Source organism: Callospermophilus lateralis, chromosome 18, assembly GCF_048772815.1.
Source record: "Callospermophilus lateralis isolate mCalLat2 chromosome 18, mCalLat2.hap1, whole genome shotgun sequence".
NCBI classification, from domain to species: Eukaryota; Metazoa; Chordata; class Mammalia; order Rodentia; family Sciuridae; genus Callospermophilus; species Callospermophilus lateralis.
Genome location: NC_135322.1, coordinates 15,295,843 through 15,318,120, shown reverse-complemented (window position 1 = coordinate 15,318,120; position 22,278 = coordinate 15,295,843). Strand labels below are relative to the sequence as shown.

The 22,278-nt window shown below is 52.9% G+C and overlaps 2 protein-coding genes across 2 annotated transcripts; one reads left to right on the top strand and one right to left on the bottom strand.

Annotated features, from left to right (window-relative positions):
• The first annotated feature begins 1,378 nt into the window (after positions 1-1,378).
• Fam98c (family with sequence similarity 98 member C) lies at positions 1,379-6,174 on the top strand. Its single transcript, XM_076838453.1, has 8 exons — positions 1,379-1,487; positions 1,582-1,730; positions 1,807-1,941; positions 2,327-2,532; positions 2,738-2,815; positions 2,895-3,011; positions 3,765-3,932; positions 5,838-6,174. Exons 1-8 carry the CDS (start codon positions 1,423-1,425, stop codon positions 5,979-5,981), a joined length of 1,062 nt encoding a protein of 353 aa, XP_076694568.1. The 5' UTR covers positions 1,379-1,422; the 3' UTR covers positions 5,982-6,174.
• An 891-nt stretch (positions 6,175-7,065) lies between these two features.
• On the bottom strand, positions 7,066-20,314 carry Rasgrp4 (RAS guanyl releasing protein 4). The gene is made up of 17 exons (XM_076838144.1): positions 20,261-20,314; positions 17,602-17,789; positions 17,133-17,233; positions 16,930-16,991; positions 16,261-16,392; positions 15,993-16,146; positions 13,886-14,059; positions 12,583-12,699; positions 11,579-11,854; positions 9,951-10,031; positions 9,769-9,873; positions 9,515-9,633; positions 9,261-9,405; positions 8,457-8,493; positions 8,240-8,374; positions 8,012-8,124; positions 7,066-7,331 (listed from the first exon to the last, which is right to left on the bottom strand). The coding sequence occupies exons 1-17, from the start codon at positions 20,281-20,283 to the stop codon at positions 7,275-7,277; spliced, it is 2,019 nt and encodes a 672-aa protein (XP_076694259.1). The 5' UTR covers positions 20,284-20,314; the 3' UTR covers positions 7,066-7,274.
• Positions 20,315-22,278: the final 1,964 nt, after the last annotated feature.

Genomic DNA, 22,278 nt, shown 5'->3' with positions numbered 1-22,278 from the left:
TCACAACTGGGGATGTAGCTCAGCACTAGAGAGTGTGCTTAGTACATTCAAGGCCCTGGATTCAATTTCCAAGAAATAACAAGTTTTGGGACTGGGCAATTTTTATTTATTTTTTTAAAATATATTTTAGTTGTCAATGGACTGTTATTTTTTTAAGAGAGAATTTTAATATTTACTTTTTAGTTTTCAGTGGACACAACATCTTTGTATGTGGTGCTGAGGATCGAACCCGGGCCACATGCATGCCAGGCAAGCATGCTACCACTTGAGCCACATCCCCAGCCTGACTGGGCAATTTTTAATGTTTTATTTAGTGCAACTGATGTCTCCCCTAAGTGCCCTGCCTTGGGGTAGACAGGGCTCTGCAGGGACCGGTTCTGACCCTTGTTCTATCCTGGGGTTCCCAACTCACATCTACTTCCAGAGAACAAGGACAATCAGAAAGATAAGAACTGGACCTATGATGTTTAACGATAAGAACAAAATCATCAGCAGCAATAACAGGCTCAGGGGTTTAAAAGCATGGAATCTGGAATTAGATCTTTGAGTCTTGGCACCACCATGAGTTCACCAAGTAACTTACATTCTCTGAACCTTCTATGAAAAACGGGGATAAGATACTTAGCCTAGTAGCACAACTGAATTACTCAATGCCATAGTTGTTATTCTTGAGTACCCTCATGTGCTTTTTACATAAGGACTAATTAATTCTCATAAACAACTCTAAGAGTAGTTACTATTATTATCCCTATTATACAGATGGGAAGCAGTTTGGCAGGAACTGGTGAGGGGCAGAGTCAAACCCTAATCCTGTCTGCCTGCCTCCTTGGGTGCAATCTCTTATTCACGAAGGCCATGGATTGCCCCAGCTCCATCACTCAAAGGCTAGAGAAGTGGGAGTTGAGGGCCTAAGAGCACACTGGGATAGCTGAGGAGGGCCTAGGTGGGGGAGCGGGTGTGAGAGGTTAGCTGAAATAGATTTTTGACTTCATTCATAAGGAAGAGGAGGAAGCAAGGTTCTGGATTTGAGACGGGAGTTGTGTGAAGTGTGAAGAACATCTGGACTGGGGTGCATTAAGATCAGAAGGCCACCAAGGGAGACTGAGAAAAAGGAGGCCCAAATTGCTTTTATGTAGCCACAGTAGAGACACTTACTAGCTTGTCGCGACAGCTGGGATCCTGAGCCAACGCTCTGGAATTTACAGCCCAGACAGGTTACCTGAAGGGCGGTGAGGGCGGACTTGGGGGCGGGTTCTGCCTCCTTCTGCGCCAATTGGAGCGCTGAAGTCCTTTCTCGACAAGAGGCTGACGGGCCGGGGCCGCCACACTGCGCTGTCGGGTGGCGGTGCGCGCGGCGCTCCCGGGGCGGAGCCTGCCACCGGCCGGAAGGGGGCGCGAGTCCCGCACCAAGGCGACTTCTCCATGGAGGGGGCGGAGGCAGAAGCGCAGGAGGGGGCCGCAGTGGCCCGGGACCTGCGAGCTCTGGGGTAAGGCGGTGTGTGGTGTGGCTGGGGGACAGAGAGCGGTTTAACTCAGGACTCCGACGGAGAGGGAATCGCACTGACCCACCCCCCGCCGCAGGTATGGGGACTTCCCGGAGGTGGCATCAAGGGGCCCCTCATGCCCAGGCTTCAGGGCGCTGTGCGCGCGGCTGGCAGCGGAGCTGGTGACACTGGGCACTCTGGAGGAGCCGCGAGAGGAGGGTGCAGAAGTGCTAGGCGTCGGCAACGGTGCGGACGGAGCCGCGGGGCGGGAGGCGGGGAGCCGCGGGCTCGGCCGCGCCCTGACTCCTCCCTCCTCCTGCAGGCCCCGGCGCGGACGAGGAATTCCTGCGGCAGTTGGCGGGACTGCTGCGGGCGTTGCACTGCCCGGATCGCGCGCTCTGCGGCGAAGGCCGCGAGGCCGCGTTGCGGGAACCCGGCGCCGGCCTGCGCCTGCTGCGTGAGCCGCGGCGGCCCCGGGATGCCGGAGCGGGCGGGCTCGGAACATTGAGGGAGGGCCCGGGTTCCCAGGGAGGCGTGGTCAGAATTTTAGGGCGGGCCAGAGGGTCCGAAGTGGGTGGGGTCAGCGCTGGGGCCGGCCGAGAGCCCCGACGGGGGCAGGGCTAGAATTTTGACGAAAGACTCTGGAAGCGCGGTGGTTAAGTTAGATGGAGCAGCGCAGGTTGTTTTCAAGTGGGCGGGAGTAGAATTCGGGGGACACCTGGCCTCTAGTGGGTGAAGCTTCTTCTGGAGGCGGAGCCAGTGTTCCAGGTGGGCAGGGCTGGAAGGTGGCAGGGCCCAGTGCACCTCCGCTGCACCTGCACCGATCCCTTTCCTGTTTCCAGGCTTTCTCTGCTCTGAGCTCCAGGCTGCCCGCCTCTTGTGCTTGCGCCCCCTGCTGGACTCCAGCTCAGTGACGCCCCTTGGGGATGGGGCAGAAGAGGAAGCTGGCACGGTCCAGGAACTGTTCCTCACCCTGCAAGCCCTGGGGCTGCCCAGACCCATGCCAGGGACTCAAGCCAGCCAGATATTGCGGGAGCTACATGCCAAGGTAGAGACACCCCATCTTCCTTGGCTCTTCTTTCCAAAAGGAGCCCTAAGCCCTAGCGGGAGTGTCCCAATCACATAGCTGTGTTTTTAGAACTGAGGTCACCATTCTTGGTTCTGTGGCCTGGGTCCTCGGGGTCGAGGGGAACTGGGGCCCATGGAGGGGTTCATCCTGTTTCTGCCTCAGTTGACCTCTCTTCTCCCATCAGATTTCAGAGCTGCTGCCTTCCCTGCCCCCAGAGTCCATGCAGCCCCTCCTCAGCTACCCACTGAACGCACCCCAATGGGTAAGACTATATACAGTTATAGGTGACATCCAGACACGGGAATGAGAGGGGTCCGGGTGTGACAGACCTTTTCTTCCAGAAAGCATTGGAGTCTCTATCCCGAAGCTTGGCAGATCAGTACTACTGCCGTCGCTGCCTCCTCCTCAAGCGCCTGGACCTCACGACATCTGCTTTCCACTGGAGTGATCGGGCAAAGGTGTGGGCACAGGACTCTGGAAGGAGCAGGAGGCCTACTTGTGGGGGCCACAACTGTGAGGTGGAGGAATGAGGGCCAGGAATATTATCCTCTTGGAAGTTCTGAGGCCCAGACCATTTTAGAATCTTGTAAGATCTGGGGCTTCTAGAATCTCAAGCCTTCAGGGAATTCTAGAATTCCCAGCTCTGAGCTGGGAGTGTCTTCAGAAGTATCCCCCTTGGAGAGAGGTGTGGGCAGTGATGCTATCTTAGTCTGTTTCGTGTTGCCATGACAAAGTACCTGTGACTGGGTACTTTATAAGGTTTATTGTCACTTATGGTTTTACAGGCTGAAAAGTTCAAGTCTGGGCAGTCAAATATGGTCAGGGCCCATGCTGTGTGGCATCACAGAGTGGGGGTGCCTATAATAGTGGCAATCAGGCACATGTAGAAAAGAACAAAACATGGGGTAACTCACTTGTTATAAAGTGAGCTCTCTTGGTAACTAGTCCAGTGCAGCGAGGCCTAACCTACTCCCACTGGACTGCATTAACCACTCCTAAGGGTGGTGCCTCTGTGACCTCATGACCTCCCTAGTCTCGACTTCTTAACGATTACGCCATTTCTTAATACCATTGCACTGGGGACCAAGTGTCCAGTGCATGAACCACATTCAAAGCATGCAGAGGCCTTAGAGGGAAAGGGACACTTCCAAGATGACATCCCACGCAGGGAAGGCTCCTGGACACCTTCTCCCTGTTCCCTGCCCCTCCAGGCCCAAGGAAAGGCCATGAAGGCAGTGTTGATGCCAATTCGAGAGGTTTTGAGCCCAGAATCAGACGTCTCCATCGCGCATGTTCTGGCTGCCCGAGCTGACCTTTCTCGACTGGTCCCAGCAACTAGCAAGGCTGCCCGCCAGGGGACCAGCTGTGCCATCAACAAGGTGGGCACCTGGGTGGGGAAGGTCTCTGACATTCCTGGCCTTCAAATTGGCCTTTCAGCCTTTGCCCTGTCCACACCTGACCTCTTGCTCTCTGGTTCTTGGCCTCTGGACTGACCACCTCTAAGCAACCCCCCTTCACATGGCAGCTAGAAGGACCTTAAAACTCAAAAATCTGATCATGGACTTCCCCAGCTCAAAACCGTACTGTGGCTCTCTAGTGCTCTGAAACAAAGTCCAGCTATTTACAAAATCCAGCTGTTTACTGAGCTATTGCCCACCTCACCAGCTGTTTAAACTCTATCCCAAGTACCTTACCCTGTCTATGAGTTTTTAACTTCTTCTTTTTTTTTTTTTTGCATTGTTTGGGATTGAACTCACAGGTGCTCTACCACTGAGCTAAACCTCTAGTCCTTTTTTATTTTTTATCTTGAGACAGAATCTCACTAAATTGCTGAGGCTGGCCTCAAACTTGGCATCCTTCTTCCTATCTCAGCCTCCTGAGTTGCTGGGATTACAGGTGTGTGCCACTGCAACTGGCTTACCACCTCCCTGCCACTCCCCCGAGACTGGGGATGAAACCTAGGGGATTTCTGCCTGAGAGTTACACTCCCATTATCTTGAGACAGGGTCTCACTAAGTGGTTGAGGCTGACCTCAAACTTTTGATCCTCCTGCCTCAGCCTCCCAAAGTCACTGTGATTCCAGGTGTGCATCACCCCATCCACCAGCTTAAAGTTTTTTGAAAACAAATACACTCTGTTTAAGTGGTTGAGAATTTAGCTTTATACCTCTCTAAAGTTGTCTTTAAATATTTTTTTAGTTGTCAATAGACCTTTATTTTATTTATTTATTTTTATGTAATGTTGAGGATCAAACCCAGTGCCTCACACATGCCAGGCAAGTGCTCTACCACTGAGCCCGAGCCCCAGCCCCTCTAAAGTAGTCTTAAACTTGCAATGAGCAAATAATGGATTTTTTTTCCTCAGTACCAGGGATTGAACTCAGGGGTGCTCAACCATTGAGCCACATCCATAGCCCTATTTTGTATTTTATTTAGAGACAGGGTCTCTCTCAGTTGCTTAGCACCTCACTTTTTGCTGAGGCTGGCTTTGAACTCGTGATCCTCCTGCCTCAGCCTCCTGAGTCACTGGAATCATAGGCGTGTGCCACCACGCCTGGACAAATAATGGATATTTAGGGAAAAAAACACTTGACATGCTGGAAATGTTACACAAAGCCCATATATGAAATAGAGTTGAGGGGCTCTCATTAATATGGGACTTGGACCTTTGCCATTTTTCTCTTTATTTCCCTCTTTCTGAGGTCCCCACTTTTTTATTTTTATTTTTTGTACCAGGATTGAACCCACGGGCCTTAGGTACTTAACCACATCCCCCCCCCTTTTTTTAAATAAGTTTTATTTAGAGACAGGGTCTTGCCAAGTTGCTTAGGGCCTCACTAAGTTGCTGAGGCTGGCTTTGAACTCGTGATCCTCCTGCCTCAGCCTCCTGGGCTGCCAGATTTCAGTGTACACCCCCACGCTCTGCCACTTTCTGATGACCTTTGAAGCCAGTTTAAAAGCTCGATGCTCTTGTCTTCCATCAGTCTGGTCCCCTTCTCCCCAGCCACTACCCAAATAGTCACCATCTGCCTTCCTTCCTTTTATTTTATTTTTATTTTTTAGTTTAGACGGACACAATATCTCTATTTTATGTATTTGTTTTCATGTGGTGCTGAGGATGGAACCCAGTGCCTCACAGGTCCGAGGCGGGCGCTCTACTGCTGAGCCCCAGCCCGAGCCCCTGCCCTTCCTTCTTGAATCTCATGCTGTTCCATTGCTCTCTGGACCCCTTGTCCACAATTTCTATTTTTTTCCCTCTGAAAGTCGAGTCTGATCGATCCTTAGGTGCTTATGGGTGAAATGCCGGACCGGGGTGGCCGCCCCAACGAGCTGGAGGCCCCCATGCCCAGCTGGCAGAGCCGGAGGGACGACGGCGGCGGGGGGAAAGCGAGCCGCCAGCACTGGGGCCGCAAGAAGAAGAAGAAGTAAAGGGCCGGGGGTGGGGCTCCGGGAGATGCCCAGGCGCCAGTCACCCCTGGGGAGTCAGTTTGGGGGTCCCTTGGTACCGGCCCCCAAGTCCCCATCCCCTGGTTCTGGAGGCCCCCAAATGTCCTGTGCCCGTCCACCTCTCAATGCCAAGAACAATGTTCCCTGGAAAATAAATTTAACTTTGATGGCTGTAGGACCGTCTCTGTGGAGGCCCAGCCAAGGGCGCGTGGCCTTGGGGGGGAGGCCCTGCCCTGCGTCTGGACAGGCCCCACTGCTCTGATGCACAGGGTCCTCTGCCTTTCCACGACACCCTTTCCCTTCCTGTGGGCGTGGGGAGGACACATCGAGGCATGGGGTAAACACTTATCCTGTGCCCCTGGTGTGCCAGTTCTGTTCTAGGCATGGGGACACTGTAGGGAAAGACAGCTAACATTTCTGGTGAGGAGGAAGGGACATTTCACAAAATATAGGTAGAATGTGAATCTGTCGCACAGAGGAAGCACCATGGAGAAAAATAATGCTGGGAGGCAGGATGGGGTGGGGGACAGAGAGATGCAGGTCTCTGAAATGGTCAGAAGTGTCCCTTGAGCACTGTTTCAGAAAATAAGCCACATGGGGCCCTGGGAAGGAGCCTTCCTGGTAGTGCAAAGGCCCTGAGGTAGGATTCTTTGGGGAATGTTCAAGGTACACTGAGGCCAGGGTGGCAGAAGCAGGATGAGTAAGGGGGTGGGAGGTGGGGGTGGGGTCAGAGAGGTGAGGGTCAGAGTGCGGAGCTCTGTGGGTCACGGTGAGGACTGGCTTTTACCCTGAGCCAACGGAGGGTGGCTCAGGGTATGGGTTCACAGGCCCACAGTTCCACCCCCTTTCCCCTGTCTCTGCAACCCCAGTTTGGAGCTCTGCCCACCCTTCACTCACGCTGGCTGTCCACGGGGCACTGCGCTCAGGTCTGCAGCTTCACTCTTAGCGGATCAGGTTTGCATCCTGCCTCCTACCCTGGGAGCTCTGCCCCCTTGGCCAGCAGCCTGACCTCGCCAGCCTCCCTCCTAACCCGGTGAGTGGAGATTTGGGCGACGGTGAGCCTCGGTGTACATGTGCCCAACACTGAGCCGCACATGCTACGTGTGGGAAATGGAGTGGGATTAATAGCTCCTGCCACACGAGGGAAGAAAAGAACTTTTCTGGGAGGTCAAGTGATGATGGATGCGTCATCAAAGGCCCTGTGGGTGTGGAGAAGGGGATGTCTGGGGGTTCTGGGGTGGGGGCCGTAAGGGAGAGACGAGCCCAAGATGATGTCTAGGAATCTGGCTTGGAGGAAGAGGTGGGTGGTGGGACCGGCTCTGGGGAAGAGACCTGGAAGGAGGAAGATAGTAGCGAGGGGGTGTCAGATGTGGGGAAGAGGGTCTCCCCCAGACCGGCTCAGTGATGAATGAATGGACCCTGGGTTTTGTGGATTTTTTTTTTTTCCCCAAACCTGATATAAGAGTCTCTGCTTCTAAAGAGTGGAATTTACTCCACTGATATTTATTGTAGTTCCTGATACATTTGACTTTCTTCTTCTTTCTTTTTTTTTTTTTTTTTTTTTTTGTATCAGGAATTGAACACTTAGGGGCACTTAACCACTGAGCCACATACCCAGCCCTTTTATATAGTTTATTTAGAGACAGGGTCTCACTGAGTTGCTTAAGGCCTCCTAAATTGCTGAGGCTGGCTTTGAACTCTCGATTCTCCTGCCTCAGCCTCCCGAGCTGCTGAGATTACAGGCATGCACCACCGTGCCCAGCATTATTCTTGCCATCTTAAGTGTTTTTGTTTTTCGCCCTCTATCTAAACCCTTTTTCTGATCTAGTGGTTACTCCTCCCCCCCAACATATTGAAACTGCTGTTTTCCTGTCAACATTATAAATTAGCCAGTATCCATCCCCTCCCACCAAGCAATGGGGGACTTTTGCATATTTTCACTTTCCTGAGTCCCCAGACCTGTCTGGTCTCTCCCAGATGGCCAGCTGGGGCAGAGCGCAGTTCCTGCTTACCGTCTCTGGTTCCCAGGAAGGGTGTGGGGACTCTGTCTGGGTCCAAGCATGGCAAAGGTGGTACCCAGTCTCAGATTCCAGGGAAAGTGTGTAGGACAGACTCTCCTCAGCGTCTATTTGTGGAGTGACGGTGGAAGGGACGTTGGCATGATGGGAAAGACCCATGACCTTGGAAATGAACCCCATCCACCAGCCCCCTTCCCAGCACTGCCATGCCCTGGGACTTACCAGAGCTGGCATGAGGAGGTGGTGTGGGTGGGACAGGGGCTCCTGGGGGTCCCGCGTCACCCTTGGGCCCTGGTCTCTTCTTACATTCCACCTTCACTTGGTCCCTGCAGTGTTTGTGGCAGCAGAGGCCACAGTCTGGGGGACGGGAGTGGTTAGTACCCTCCATCCTCCAGTCTGTGGGTCCCAGCACCCTCCTGCTGGAGGGCGCCCTACTCACCCCGGCAGCGGTAGCCTTGCTTGGTGACACCCCAGAGCTGGAAGAGAAAGCAGAGCTGGTTCAGATGACAGGCTGGAAGGCGTGGGCTGAAGGGACAGGATGGAACAGTGCAAGTCACCAGGTTTGAAAATTTTTCAAGAATTTGAGAATTTAACTGGGATTAAAGGAACCTGCAACTACCTGAAGTTGGGGAGCCAAGCAGGATATTAGAATTCGGTGAACTGTGGAGTGCATGTTCTATGGGCAGGGACCGAATCTATTGTTCCTGAGATGTCCCCAGGCCTGGCATGGCTTGTCACAGGGAAGGTACTCAGTACAGACTGTGGCTGGTGAATCTGGGAGGTGACCCAAGGTTTGTGAAGTAAGTCTCAGTTTGGAGACAGAGAGATCTGTCCTCCATCAAGTGTTTGAGGAGGCTCTGAATTTGGAAATTGTTCAGACCTTGGATGGTGAGGAGTCTAGAGATCTGGAGATGGATTCTGTTTGGACACGATCCACCCAGGTTTGTTCTGGAGATTACCCAGGGCTTTAGGTATTATCCGGGGTTTGGTGGTTGTCCAAGGTAGAGATTATACAGGATTTGGGGGTTATCTGGATTTGGGCATTATCTAGAATTTGGAGATTATTCCAACTGGAGCATTCAGTATTTAGTTTATTTAGTATTTAGTGGGAGTTTTCTGGAATCGGGGGATTATCTGACTGTGGAGACCCTTCACCCTCCAAGGCAGGGCTAGCTCTCAAGTCCCAGCTCGGATGCTCTAGGGTAGATGGGCCCTAGGGGTGCCAACAGGACAGAGTGCTTACAAAGCCATTGCAGTTGTCACAGAAGGTGGGCTTGCGCAGGGTGACCTCATGGAAGGTGTGCAGGAAGGCCAGGCCCAGCTTGGAGCATATGGCGCTGGCATGCAGCAGGTACCCCGTCAGCTCCTCTCTGCTGAAGGAGCCACGCCTGGGGTAGAGATGACACCTCAGCATGACTGTCCCTTCCTCCCCAGGCCCCCAGTCCTAGCAACCCCAGAGTCCTCTGCTTTGGGGGCCCCAGGAGTCAGGGCACTTACCCCTGGCGGGGGGGCGGATGCAGCCCGTGGCAAGCGAAGGGGAAGTTGCCCGACAGCCGTTCAAAGTCCTCCTGCGAGATGGTGCCTCGGCCTTCAGGGTCGTAATTCTTGAACACGGACTTTGGAGGAGCAAGGGACAGGGTGAGACAGGGGATGAGGCCCAGCCCCAGGATCCTGGATTCCTTCCCGCACATGCAGGACTATATAGGAGTCCCCTCCTGGCACCCACCTGCGGGGGCCCAGTCCCTCCTCACCTCCACCAGCTGTTCCACGTGTCGACCCAGGGTGACCCTGTCTGGCTTGGGTGTCACACCAGTGGTCCACTCGACCACCACAGGTGCTTTGAAGGGAGAGGGCGGCTGGAGGGGGACAGAGGCACACAGTTAGACACTTAACAGGCTCGGGCAGGGGTCAGAGGTCAGGGGTTAGGTCTCACCAGACTCTTGGGACAGCGGGGCTCCCGGGCGTAGGACAGCTCGTAGATCTCATCCTCCGTGTAGAAGAGATCCAGGGAGAGCTGGGGGTGGGCGGGGTGGGACAGAGCCTCCTGTCACTGTCCCCCAACCTCAGCCCACATGCCTGCCTCTTCGGGGGACCCCAGACCTGCCCAGCACCTCCCACTCTCCTGATGTTCTTATTAAAGACCACAGTCCCATTTCCCTCCGCGCCCTTTTTGCCTTCTCTCCTCTCCGTGGCACTTGTCATCTAGAGGCCTTCCCGACTTGGCTGGAGTGGTTTGCGGCCCCCAGAATATCTGCCCCCCAGAAGGCCACTGGGTTTGCTGACTTGCCCTCCGCCATGTTCCGGGTGCCCAAAGCTGGGCCTGGCTCCCAGCAGGTGCTCAGTAAACACTGGGGCTGAGGGATGGCCTTTCACAACCAGCAAAGAAAGGGGTCTCAGGCTGGGCGCATGCATGTGACCCAGCAGCTGGGGAGGCTGAGGCAGGAGGATCAGAGTTCAAAGCCAGCCTCAGCAAAAGCCAGGTGCTAAGCAACTCAGTGAGACCCTGTCCCTAAATAAAATATAAAATAGGGCTGAGGCTGTGGCTCAGTGGTCCAGTACCACCCTCCACACCAAAAAAAGAAAGAAAGAAAGAAAAGGGTCTCAGGCACCAGTCATCTTAGGGCAGGGCAGGCTTCACAAGCCAGTGACCTGTGCAGGGCCCTTGCTTCCAAGGGTCCCTGCTTTATTTCATGGTTAATGTCCTGCTGTCACCTTCTGTCTCTTTTTGGGGGGTGGGTGTGGCGGGGTCATACTGGGGATTGAATCCAAAATATGTGAGATATCTCTGGGCATCAGTTTCCCAGTCCACAGAATGGGTGCAGTAAGGGTTCCCACCTCATAGGGTTGTGAGGTATCCTGAAGTGACAACTGGCACAGAGCAAGTGATCAACACGGTTAACTTTTTGCCTAGATTCTGATTATGTCAAGGCCTGAAATTGTGAACTAGTGTCCAGAACCTTGGTTCAGGAGTACAAAATCCCAGAGCAGTCCTGGAGCTCAGGTCAGTAGACACTTTAGTCAGAGGAATCCAGGGAAAAATGGCCTCACATACATAGAGCTCACTGTACTCCTATATTCCTGAGTCTGGTTTTTTTGTTTTTGTTTTTGTTTTTGGCACTGTGGATTGAATTCAGGGACATGCAACCACTGAGCCACATCCCCAGCCATATTTTGTATTTTTTTAAATTTAGAGACAAGGTCTCATTGAGTGGCTTAGTGCCTCGCTTTTTGCTGAGGTTGGGTTTTGAACTTGTGCTCCTTCTGCCTCAGTGTTTGGGGCTGCTGGGATGACAGGCATGTGCCACTGCAGCTGGCTCCAGATTCTGTTTTAAGTACTTTATATTAATCACTTATTAGTCAATTCCTCAAGTATCCTCTGAAGGGGGTCCTATTATTCCCACTCTCTAGATAAGGAAACTGAGGCTAAGGGGTTAAATAACCTGCCCAATGTCACACAGCACCGCCTGGTCCTGCAGAGCTTTACAGGCCCAGGACCCTCAGTCTCAGTACCCCCAGGCCCAGCCTCTGGGGGCCCACACTGGGCGGAGCAGGGAAGCTCACGGTGAGCAGATGCAGCAGGTCCTCGTTGGCGCTGCAGGGGGGATGCTGTCCCTGGAGGGCTGCCAACTCCTGCAGCCGCAGGTAGAGGCTGTTCAACTTGGGCAGATGCAGGCGGCCGTCTGGTAACCGGTCAGGATGTGCCTCATGCAGGGACACCAGGTCCTTGAGGTGCACACCCAGAACAGGCAGCCGGAAGCCGCTGCAGCCAGCCCAGGTGCGGCGGTAGCGGGCGTAGTTGTTGTGGGAGCCTAGAAGCTCTGTCAGCTCCAGCAGGGCCTGGGTGGGAGGAACATGTCATCGGGAAGAGCCATTATGTTCCCTGAGCCCCTCTAGGCTCCAGACCCCAGGGAACCTTTCGAAACCTCCTGAGCCCCTTCTATATCCCACACTGGCCTCAGTATTTCCCCAAACTGCTTTTCCTCTTGGGTCTCCAACTCAGAGAGCTCTACTATCACCCCATTCCCCAAGTTAGAATGAGGTCTCACAAAATTGAATCTGATTGTGGGTACTGGCATCACTCTCAAATCTGCCCTAGCTCCCCAGTGCCCTTTGGATGAAGCTCAAACACCTTAACTTGAGCTTTCAGGGTTCAACAGAATCTTCCCTGGGCATATCCAGCCTATTTTCCTGCCCTTAGCCATACACCGGATGCATGAATGACTGACTCTTCCTGGACACTTCCCAAACACCCCCCCCCCCGCCATGTTCCTCCCTTGGGTGGCACAAATGTTGGTTATCTTGGATGTGAGACAGCTTGCCACCTGGACTGCTGGTTCTCCGTTAGCATCTCTCCCACTGGCCTCCCTCACAGCCCATCTTAGGACTAGATCCGTGGAGGACAGAGAGGGTCACTGCTATCTACGCTGGTGACGGAGGAAGAATGCAGATGGCCTGGGGGCTCAGGCTTTGGGGCAGCCAGTTCCTCAGGTGATCCCAGAGCCCCTGGGAAGGGACTGATGAGGGCTGGGAAATTAATGGTGATCGCTTGGAATCTGGGAGCTCACCTTGGTGCTGTCAGGGCTCAGGTGGGCCTGGGAGTCCTTGAGTCTGGAGATGGCACTATGACACAGGCCCCCTGTGACCGCCATCAGTGTGTTGAAATTTTGTAGCTGGCGGAGTCTCTAGGAAGGGAGATGATGCCAGAGATGGTAGGTATCATAGAAGGACAGGCAAGGTCAAGTTCAAATGACGGCAGGTGGGTTGGGTGGACCAGTGTGTGCAAGGGACAGGTGAGGAAGGTGGCTGTCAGGCAAGGGGTGGAGAATGTGAGGTTAGAAAGTGTGGGGAGAGCCCGGGGATGTGGCAGTGGTGGAGAGCCGGCGGGCACGCGCGGGGCCCCGAGTTCGAGCCCCAGGCAAGTGCGGGGAGCTGGCCGGACAGGTGTGCTTCAGACAGGCGCGGGAGGATTCCGCCAGCTCTGAGAGTCCCACGGGTGAGGGCTCTGGGCAGAAGCTGGGGACCAGGGTGAGATGAAGGGATGAAGGAACGGGACCAGGGTGGGAAGGGAAGGTGAGAAAGATTCCAGGTAGGTGCGGGGTCGAGATCCCCCCATCTCCTTTCCCAAGTTCAAGGGCAGAGGTCGCCTGGAGAGAGGGGCCACGGAGGAGAGGAAGATGCTCAGACCAAGGAAACCCCAGGCCTAAAGGTCCCGGCAAGAGGAAGCGGGTGGTGGAAGCTGCCAGAGGAAGGGCGTGGCCTACGTGGAAGTACGCAAGGGGGCGTGGCCACGGCGGAGGGCTTCCCTTTTCCCAGAAGGGAGGGGAAGCAGAGGGGCGCAGCGCGAGGGGGGGTGGGGGCGGGGCCGGGGGGAGGGAGGGGAGGGTTGCAGTCACCGTCCCAAAGAGACTGACCGCTGGGGTTTGGGGACTGGAGCTAGGAGCCTGGTGCAGGCGGGTGCAAAGGCGGGCACTTGAGGCAACGCTGCCATCGCCCTGGGACGGGGTTTGGACGATGGCGCCCGGAGGGACTTAATCAACTGTCACTTCCAAGGCCAAGCGGCCAAGGCGGGTTTGACGCGGTGATATCAAGGCCGAAGAAGCCGTAATCAAGGGTTAGAAAACTCGAACTGTTTTAAAAAATAAAATCAATAAAACAAAACAAAACAAAGTAACTGTGGCCTCGGGGGTGGAGCCAGAGTGGGACGTGATGTGATGGGCGAGGCTAGGAGTTGCGCGACGTCACCACCCGGTTGGTCTGCAGGAGCCAAGGTCCAGGGAATTTGGACAGGCTGGGTCGCCAGGGGTCAGGTCACTACCTGGCCGCAGGGCAAGCAACTAGAAAGTGAGCGGAAAGGTGGGCGGGCCTCACCTGTGCCACGTGAATGAACTTGTCCAGCACCTGCGCCCGCTGAGCAGGTCCAGGGCGGCTCAGCACCATGACCTGCACCCAGCGGGACACGCTGTTGCTGAGGCCCACGGAACCCTCCAGGGCTGGGCAGCCCCTCACGGAGCCCTGCAAAACGTAGCCCCGCAGGTCCTGGGGCTGGGGGCGAGGTGGGTGTTACGGCGGGGTGGGGGGGCGGCAGTGCCTTGACTTGCCATCCATCCCCCTGCAGTCGTAATTTCCTATGTCCTAGCCTGGTCAGTCTTTGTAAACTTTGTCATTTGCCTCTCCACAGGCTGCCACATGTCCCCTCAATCTGAAGAGAAATGTTTAAATAAAGCCAGGTACTACTCTGAGCACTTTATCATATTAAATAATTTAATATTCATGACTCTACAAGATGGGTACTGTTATTCCCATTTTAAAGATGAGGCAGTTGAGGCAAAGACAAAGGCATGAGCTAGGACAGGAAACCAGTCTATCTGCTGAAAATATTATTATTGTTGTTATTATTATTGGCACTGCTGGGGATGAACCCAGGGCCTTGCAATAATCGGTCAGTCTCTGTTGCTGAGATACAGCCCAGTCCAGTCTTTGTGCTATTAACTGTTTAACTGACTGGTACACAGCAAAGGGAAGGATGGAGAAGAGGACTCGAAACCGGCTTCTACTTGTTCTGCTCAATAGTTTCTTACCCATATCCACTGCACTATCTGCATGTTATATTGATACACACACACACACACACACAAAAAAAAAAAAAAAAAAAAAAAAAAAACCACCAGAAAAATTTCACATTAGGGAACCAGATTCTCTCCTTCCCTTGAAACAATCATGTCCAGATGGCAATAGTTAATGTATCTACACTAAAGCACAGGAAAATGGACATTTGGGCCAGGTGTGGTGGCACACACCTGTAATTCCAGCAATTGGAAGGCTAAGGCAGGAGGATGACAAATTTGGGGTCAACCTCGGCAACTTAGCAAGACCCTCAGCAACTGGTGAAGTAACCCTGAGCTCCATCCCAGTACCAAAAAAAGAAAAATTAAAAACTGACATTTGGGTAGGTAAAATAAGGCAATTTCAAATGGTTCACCAGGTATAATTTACTCTAGACCTGGTGCTATATCCTATAAGATGGGAACTGCTAACATTCCCTCTTACACATGAGGAAACTGAGGCACCACAAATTGAAATGCTTGTTGATTAAATAAATAATTAAGAAAATATTTTGAGCACTTACTATGTGCCAGGTACTGGTTAAGCTTTTCTTCTTTGAACCCAGGGTGCTTAGCCACTGAGCCACCTCCCCAGCCTTTTTTATTGTTTATTTTGAAACAGGGTCTTGCTAAATTGCTTAGAGGCTGGCTTTGAACTTGTGATCTTCCTGCTCCAGCCTCCCAAGATGCTTGATGTTTGGATTGCAGGTGTGCACCACTAAGCCTAGCAGGCTTGGTTTTTGTTTTTGGTACAGCAGGAACACTCTACCACTGAACTACATTGCCATCCCTTTTTTATTTTTATTTTTATTATTATTTTTTTAAATATTTATTTATTTATTTAAGTTTTCGGTGGACACAACATCTTTGTTTGTATGTGGTGCTGAGGATCGAACCTGGGCCGCACGCATGCCAGGAGAGCGTGCTACCGCTTGAGCCACATCCCCAGCCCCTATTTTTATTTTTTGAAACAGGGTCTCACTAAATTCCCAGTCTGACCTCAAACTTATGATCCTTCTGCCTCAGCCTCCCAAGTCACTGGGGTTATAGGCGTGCACCAATGGACCTAGCCACAATAGGCATTTTGTAATTGGGATTTAAAATTTTCCCACCTCTAAGGAAGGTTATGATCTCTGTTTTACAAAGGAGGATTCCCAGAGAGGCTGAGACACTAGTTCTGTGTTACACAGGTGAGAAGGAGGTGATGGCATCTGAACCGAGGGGCCTGTGCTCAGCCACCTAGCTTTTCCTGGACCCTCTGGCTCCCAGCTTTGAAGTTTAAGAACCCCAGCTGGGTGCCTTGCAGGGATCCTCCCACTACCCCAATCTTCCCCCTGTCCCAGAAGGGCACTGAAGGCCCAGGGAGTCCTCACCGTGATGGCCTGGAAGGATCGGAACTCCAGGTACGTGAGGTGCTGGGCCAACTCCTCCGACTCCAGGTGATCGAAAAGCAAGGACACTTTGCATTTTTTGCCCAGGCCTGGGCTGCTCGTGAGAGGTGGGGGGCCAGGGCCACCAGGGCTCAGGCTAGGGGCCAAGAGGGGCAGGGTATTGGAGTGGCTCAGAGTTGAGGGTCTGGGGATGCCAAGGGAGATGGCAGGAGGGGGGTGGGGCAGGCAAGGGGACATCGGGCTGGCTCACAGGTGGGAAGCATCTCCCAGGCTCCTCTGGGCTGAGTTGCCCTCCTGGGCCACCGTGGCCCAGAAACGACCTATGACCTCTTCTAGCTGGGGCTCCTGGCGCATGGCCTCTGGGTGTTGGGCCATCCAGTACCTGAGAACAGGTTAGGGTGGGGCATGGGGAGGGGCTGACGGACCTCCAGATGCCAAGTGGGGAGTCTACATGTGTGCAGGGGGTCTTGGGAAGGGCAGGTTTTAGAGGGGCACCAGGACAGGGGGATCTCTGGGATAGGATGAGGGGGTCTCAACACGGGTTGGGGAGATTTATGGAGGTAGATGGGGGGATCTCTTGGAAGTGGAACTGCACAGAAATAGGACAGTGGGGGTGTCTCAGGATCTAGCCTGGGGTTTCTAGCGGGGAGATAATGTCAGGAGGTCTTAGGGTCTCAACTGGGGTATATAGGAAGTAGGGTTTGGGGGATCAGCTGGAGGCCTATCAGAGAAGGAGAAGGGTCTGTGGAATCTGGTTGGGGGGTCTCCAAAAGGTTGGGGTTCTCAGGGGCAGAACTGGGAGGGTCTTAGGAACCCAGCCAGGGTGTCTCCGAATGGGGTTTTAGGGAGTGGCGCTGGGAGTCTCTGAGATATTGGGGGAAGGGCAGGATATGGGAGAAGAGGGCTGACCCAGCTTTACCTGACCAAGTGACAGATCTGCAACTGCCTCAGCTCCTGGGTGTCCTCTGCAGCCTCCTGGTACTTGAGTTCTGGTCAAGGTTCCATTATCCAGTGTCCAGACCTGCCCGCTCCCCTGTCCCCTCCTCCCAGGCTTCTGTGTTTCTGCCCTTCCGCCCTCTGCCACAGTCACGGTCACGGTCATGGTCATGGAGGATATAAAGCCAGCAGCCGGGCAGCAAGCTCAGCAGAAGGTAGCACCCAGCTGTGCATGGCCAGCACCATGTTGAGAACGTGGTCCCCACGGCGCAGGCTGCCACTGGAGTCTGGGAGGGGGGCAAGGGGGACTCTGTCTGAATGGCCCCAGGGCGTGGACTGACAGTCTCCAGAGCTTGGTGGACCGTCAGGTTCAAGTGATGCCGGCATCAACTTGGGCAAGAACCTCAACCTCTCTGTGCCTTAGTTTTCTTTCCACACCAGGCATGGGCCAGCAATGTCACAGAGATGGAAACGGCACCAGTCCTGCTCCCATCCTCGTCCCAGGAAAAAGCAACGCAGGTGTTTCTCCAACCCTCATGGAGCGATTGGGATTCATCCCACACACCCATTTTATAGCCCCAAACACTGAGGCTGAGAGAGGCGGGTGCTTGGCAGGGCTGGGACTGGGGAGGCTGGCCAGGGAGGGGACACTCACCGAAGGACTGGATGCATTTCTCCAGCAGCTCGTCTTCACTGTAGCTGCCCTCGCCCAGCATGCCCAGATTCATGGATGCCATGACCTTGCTGATCTCCCGGGGACTGGGGCAGGTCTTGTGGCGGCGAGGGGCCTGGCGGGGCCGGCCCCGGCCTCCTGCCTTCCCCGAGCATTCCTGGTGGGATTTCCTGTGGATGCACATCCCCCCACCCCCAGGAAGCATGAGAGCCCCCTCTTTTGGGCAGATCCTCAGATTCCTCTTGACCCCAATGCCCCAAGGTACCATGGGAGAAATTCCTACAGGAATCCAGGTAAAGTCCCCGGATTACCACTGACCTACCCTAGTCTCCTGGGAGAAGCCCCCAGGAATATTCCAGATTCCCCAAGGAATCAAGGGAGAAGCCCCCAGGACTATTAAGGACCCTCCAAGGAATCCTAAAAACTCCCTCCTCCAGGCATTCCCCCCAAATTCCTCTGGACAAGTCATCATGGAAGAGATTTCCTGTTGGCAGACCCCTGGGATTTGTCCTGACCTCTCAGGAGACCAAGACACAAGACCACCTAGGATCACTGCTGTCCTCCCTGGGAGGACACACGGGAGGGTCAGCTTCAGGCCAACTCTTCAGAATGCCCTTTTGGTCTCCAGCGCCTCCTCCCTCAGGAAGGCCCCTGGGATTCCATCTCTTCTCTTCGCCTCCCTCTACCTCAGGAAGGGCCCTTCACAGGCTCTGGAGTCTTAGCCTCCAGCTGGGTGCCTAGATTTGGAACCCAGAGAGGAAGTACCAGTACAAAGGGACCTCTCCAGAGCTCCCCAGAGCTAGGCGGGGTCCCTGGAGCTAAGGCAGCTTCAAGGAAAGTTTAAAAATAACTTTGCCTTGTGCTCCTCTGAGGCTCCTGGTCCAGGTGGGGAGAGAGGGTAATGGAGAGACAGAGGCGGCAGGAGAAAGCAGGAGGGAGCAAAACTTAGACTCTAGAGTCGGAGAGAACTGGGTTCGAGAAATTTCTGCTGGCTGTGTGACATTTGGTGAGTCACTTAATTTCTCTGATCCTTATGTAAATTGAGTGTCATCTTTGGACCGTCCCCAGGAATTTATTATAAACATTTGATGCCTGGCTCCTCAAAGGGGCTAAGTAATGAAACTTGGTTTTCGCCCAGGCTGGTCAGTGACCCAGATGTGGGAAAGCTGAGGTTAAGATGCAGAGAGAAAGAGGGATGGGGCCGAGGAGGAGCCTGTGGCTGGGGTGAAACTGGAAACAGGAGTCCCTCATGGCAAAGGTGACAGTGCATCCTAAGGACTCAGTAAGTTGTCACTGACTGTTGGTGAATAATAGGGGGCATTACTGAGTACTGATTAGCTAGCGGATCAAGGGCTGATCACTCCAAGTTTTGTTTTTTTTTTTTTTTTTTTGGCACCAGGGATTGAACCCAGGGTCCCTTAACCACTGAGCAACATCCCCAGCCCTTTAAAAATATTTTACTTAGCGACAGGGTCTCACTGAGTTGCTTAGGACCTCACTAAGTTGCTGAGGCTGATTCTGAACTAATGATCCTCCTGCCTCAGCCTCCAGAGCCTTTGGGATTACAGGCGTGGTCCACCATGTCCAGCAGGCCACTCCTTCTAGATCAGTGATTCTCAAAATATGGTCCCCAGTTCTAACAGAATCACCTGGGAACTTGATATAAACACAAATCCTTAGGCCCCACCCCACACAAATCAAAACCTCTAGGGGTAAGTCCAACAACCTGCATTTTTCTTTAATATTTATTTTTTAGTTTTAGATGGACACAATATCTTTATTTTATTTTTATGTGGTGTTGAGGATCGAACCCAGCACCCCGTGCATGCCAGGCGAGCGCGCTACCACTTGAGCCACATTCCCAGCCCCGTCAGCCTGCATTTTATAAGCCCTCTGGGTGGTTCTGACACATGGTCAAGTTTGAGAACCAGTGGTTTGGACTGTCTCACTGAAGACTTAGAGGCCCCTCTGAGATACAATCTATAGTTATTCTATTGATAGAAGAAACTGAGACCCAGAGAAGCTAAGTAACTTACCTAAGGTCACACAGCCAGCAATGAGGCAGTTAGGATCCCACCACTAAACTACAGAATGGTATGGGGAGGGAAGTCCAGTTGCTCATCAGAATCATGCTGGGGAAGGTTGGAGGGGTCATCTAGATTGGGAACCAATCACCACCCACCTCTGTGTGGACAGGAGGGCAAGCTTGCCCAGAGTTAGAAGTCCATCCCACAGCCCGCGGGCAGTGGCAGCCACTTGGTCCCTACCTGAGGACCGGCAGCCCCCTTGGTGTCTGGAGCAGCCAGGTGTGGTTTAAGAGGCAGGGGAACCGGCTGATCTTGCATCACACACCCCTCTCCTGGGGCAGGGCCCTGCAGGAGGAGGCTGGAGTTTCCAGTCAGGGGGCAGCGACTGGATGGGGAGCCAGGAAGACCCCAGGGAGGACAGCAGCCGAGAGAGCAGGACGGGGAGGGCGGTGAGGGGAGAAGCAAAGTCCAGAGAGAGAGCCCTGGCTGGCCCTGGGCTCCCTGGGGCATCTGTCCCTGGCACCCCTGATCCTACAGGAGGCAGACGTCCTGGCCCCTCTGGGTGCCTCCCCAACCTTCCCGCACAGGCTTGGCTCCTGGGGAGGGCCCCTTACCTCTTGCTGTCTTTTCTATTCATACTTCCTTGGGGGGTGGTCCTCGCGGGACAGCTCCTCCCCCCTCACCAAGACTCCAGCTCTCAGCCCCTCGGGAGCTGGGCCTCCTCCGTGCTTGGGAAGGAAAGAGGAACTGCCCCTCCCCACCCACCCCCAGGCCAGGGGGAAGGAAGAGGCTGGGGAGAGACCAAAGGCTCCCCTCCCCCACATGGGGATCCCTGCAGGCTGAGGTTTCCGGTGCTGCCGGCCCCCACCCCCCAGCCCAGCCGGCTCTCGAGCTATCTCCCCATCTTTGGGTCTTGAGACCTGTCACTGTCACACTTCAATAGAAGCAGTTTTTAAAAAGCATGACTAATCTGTGTAAAAATACATACACACACTCAAAAGCAAAGTCTGTATTTCTATAAAGATATATCCATGGACCTAAAGCACAAGGATTTGAATAGAAACTCATATACTTTGCATAATTATTTTACGATTTCTTTCATTCCTAGTTTATTATTATTATTTATTTTTTTTTCCTGGAGAGGAGGTGAACTGAGGATTGAACCCAGGGTGCTCCACCACTGAGCTACATCCTCACCTCTTTTTATTTTTTAGTTTGAGACTGGGTCTCACTGAGTTGCTGAGGATGCCCTTGAACTTGTGGTCCTCCTGCCTCCAGCCACTGAGTGGCTTGGATGCCAGGTGTGAACCATCTTCCTGGCGTTTCTAGGCTGGTTTTAAGGATACCATCTGTACCCTGAGAAAACATTTTTCCTTTATTACTCTTCTTGTAACCAGCCCTTGTGTGTACCTCTTATGTAGCAGACTCTGCTCTAAGGGCTTTTAAAATATTATCTCAGTGGACTGTTATCTAATTACAGGTGGAGGTAAGCAATCTGGAAGCTTCCTCCCTCCCTCTGTCCCCCTTAGGCAGGAGTGACCAATATTACGGGCTATTAGGTTTTATCTGGGTTGTTATTTGAGCGTTGACGTACATAAAAGCATGTCCATGGAAACAGACTTTTCTTTTGACTACGCGTGTTTTATTCTTTTACCTAAATGTGTCATGCTTGACTTTTTTTTTAATTGAGATACACAAAAAGAGCACATATTGCTAAGTTATTTAGGTTAATGAACTGTCACCAACCCAGCCAACCCAAGTGACTTCCACGCAAATCAAGAAACAGAACACTTTCATTCTTCATAAGTCCCCAGTTGCCTTTCCCAGCACCATCTGCCACAAGTTACCAGGAGCCTGATGTCTAACAGGAAGGTCTTATCTGTTTTGAGCTGTAGATGTCTGCACTCATGTATTGTACCTGCTTTCTTTCATTTAGCACACTGTCTTTACAGTTCTTCCATGTTATTTTCTCTGATTCTGATTTCTTCCTTTCATTGCTGTCTGTAGTCTTTCATTGTGTAACAACGGTCAGTTTTCTTGTGATGGACAGTGGAGTTGCTCCCTTGGGGCTGATTTGTTTGTTTGTTTTGTGTCCTAGAAATTGAACCCAGGGGTGCTTTACCACTAAGCTACATCCCCAGCCCTTTTTATTTGTTTATTTATTTCTGTGACAGGGCTTTGCTGAATTGCTGAGGCTGACCTCAAATTTGTAATCCTCCTGCCTCAGCCTCCAGAGTCACTGGGATTACAGACATATGCCTCTGGTGCCTGGCTTCCTTAGGGCTCTTATGAATAAAGATGCTGTGACTGTTTTGATTAGTTCTTTGGTAATGGAGGTCAACCCAGGGCTTTACACATACTAATTGGGGTACTCTACCACTGAGCTACATCCCTAGCCCTCCTGTGAATATTTGAGCACTTGGCTTTGATAAACATAAAGTGTAAAATTTTGTAGGGCTGTGTTCAGGGAAGGAATAAATGGGTCATAGTATGGTTCTGCCAAACCTAGTATGGTAGTCAATTCAACCAAAAAGCCTTATTTTCTCTTCTTTTTTTGGTACTGGGGATTGAACCTAGGGGCACTTAGCCACTGAGCCGCATCCCCAGGCCTTTTAAAAATATTTTTACTTAG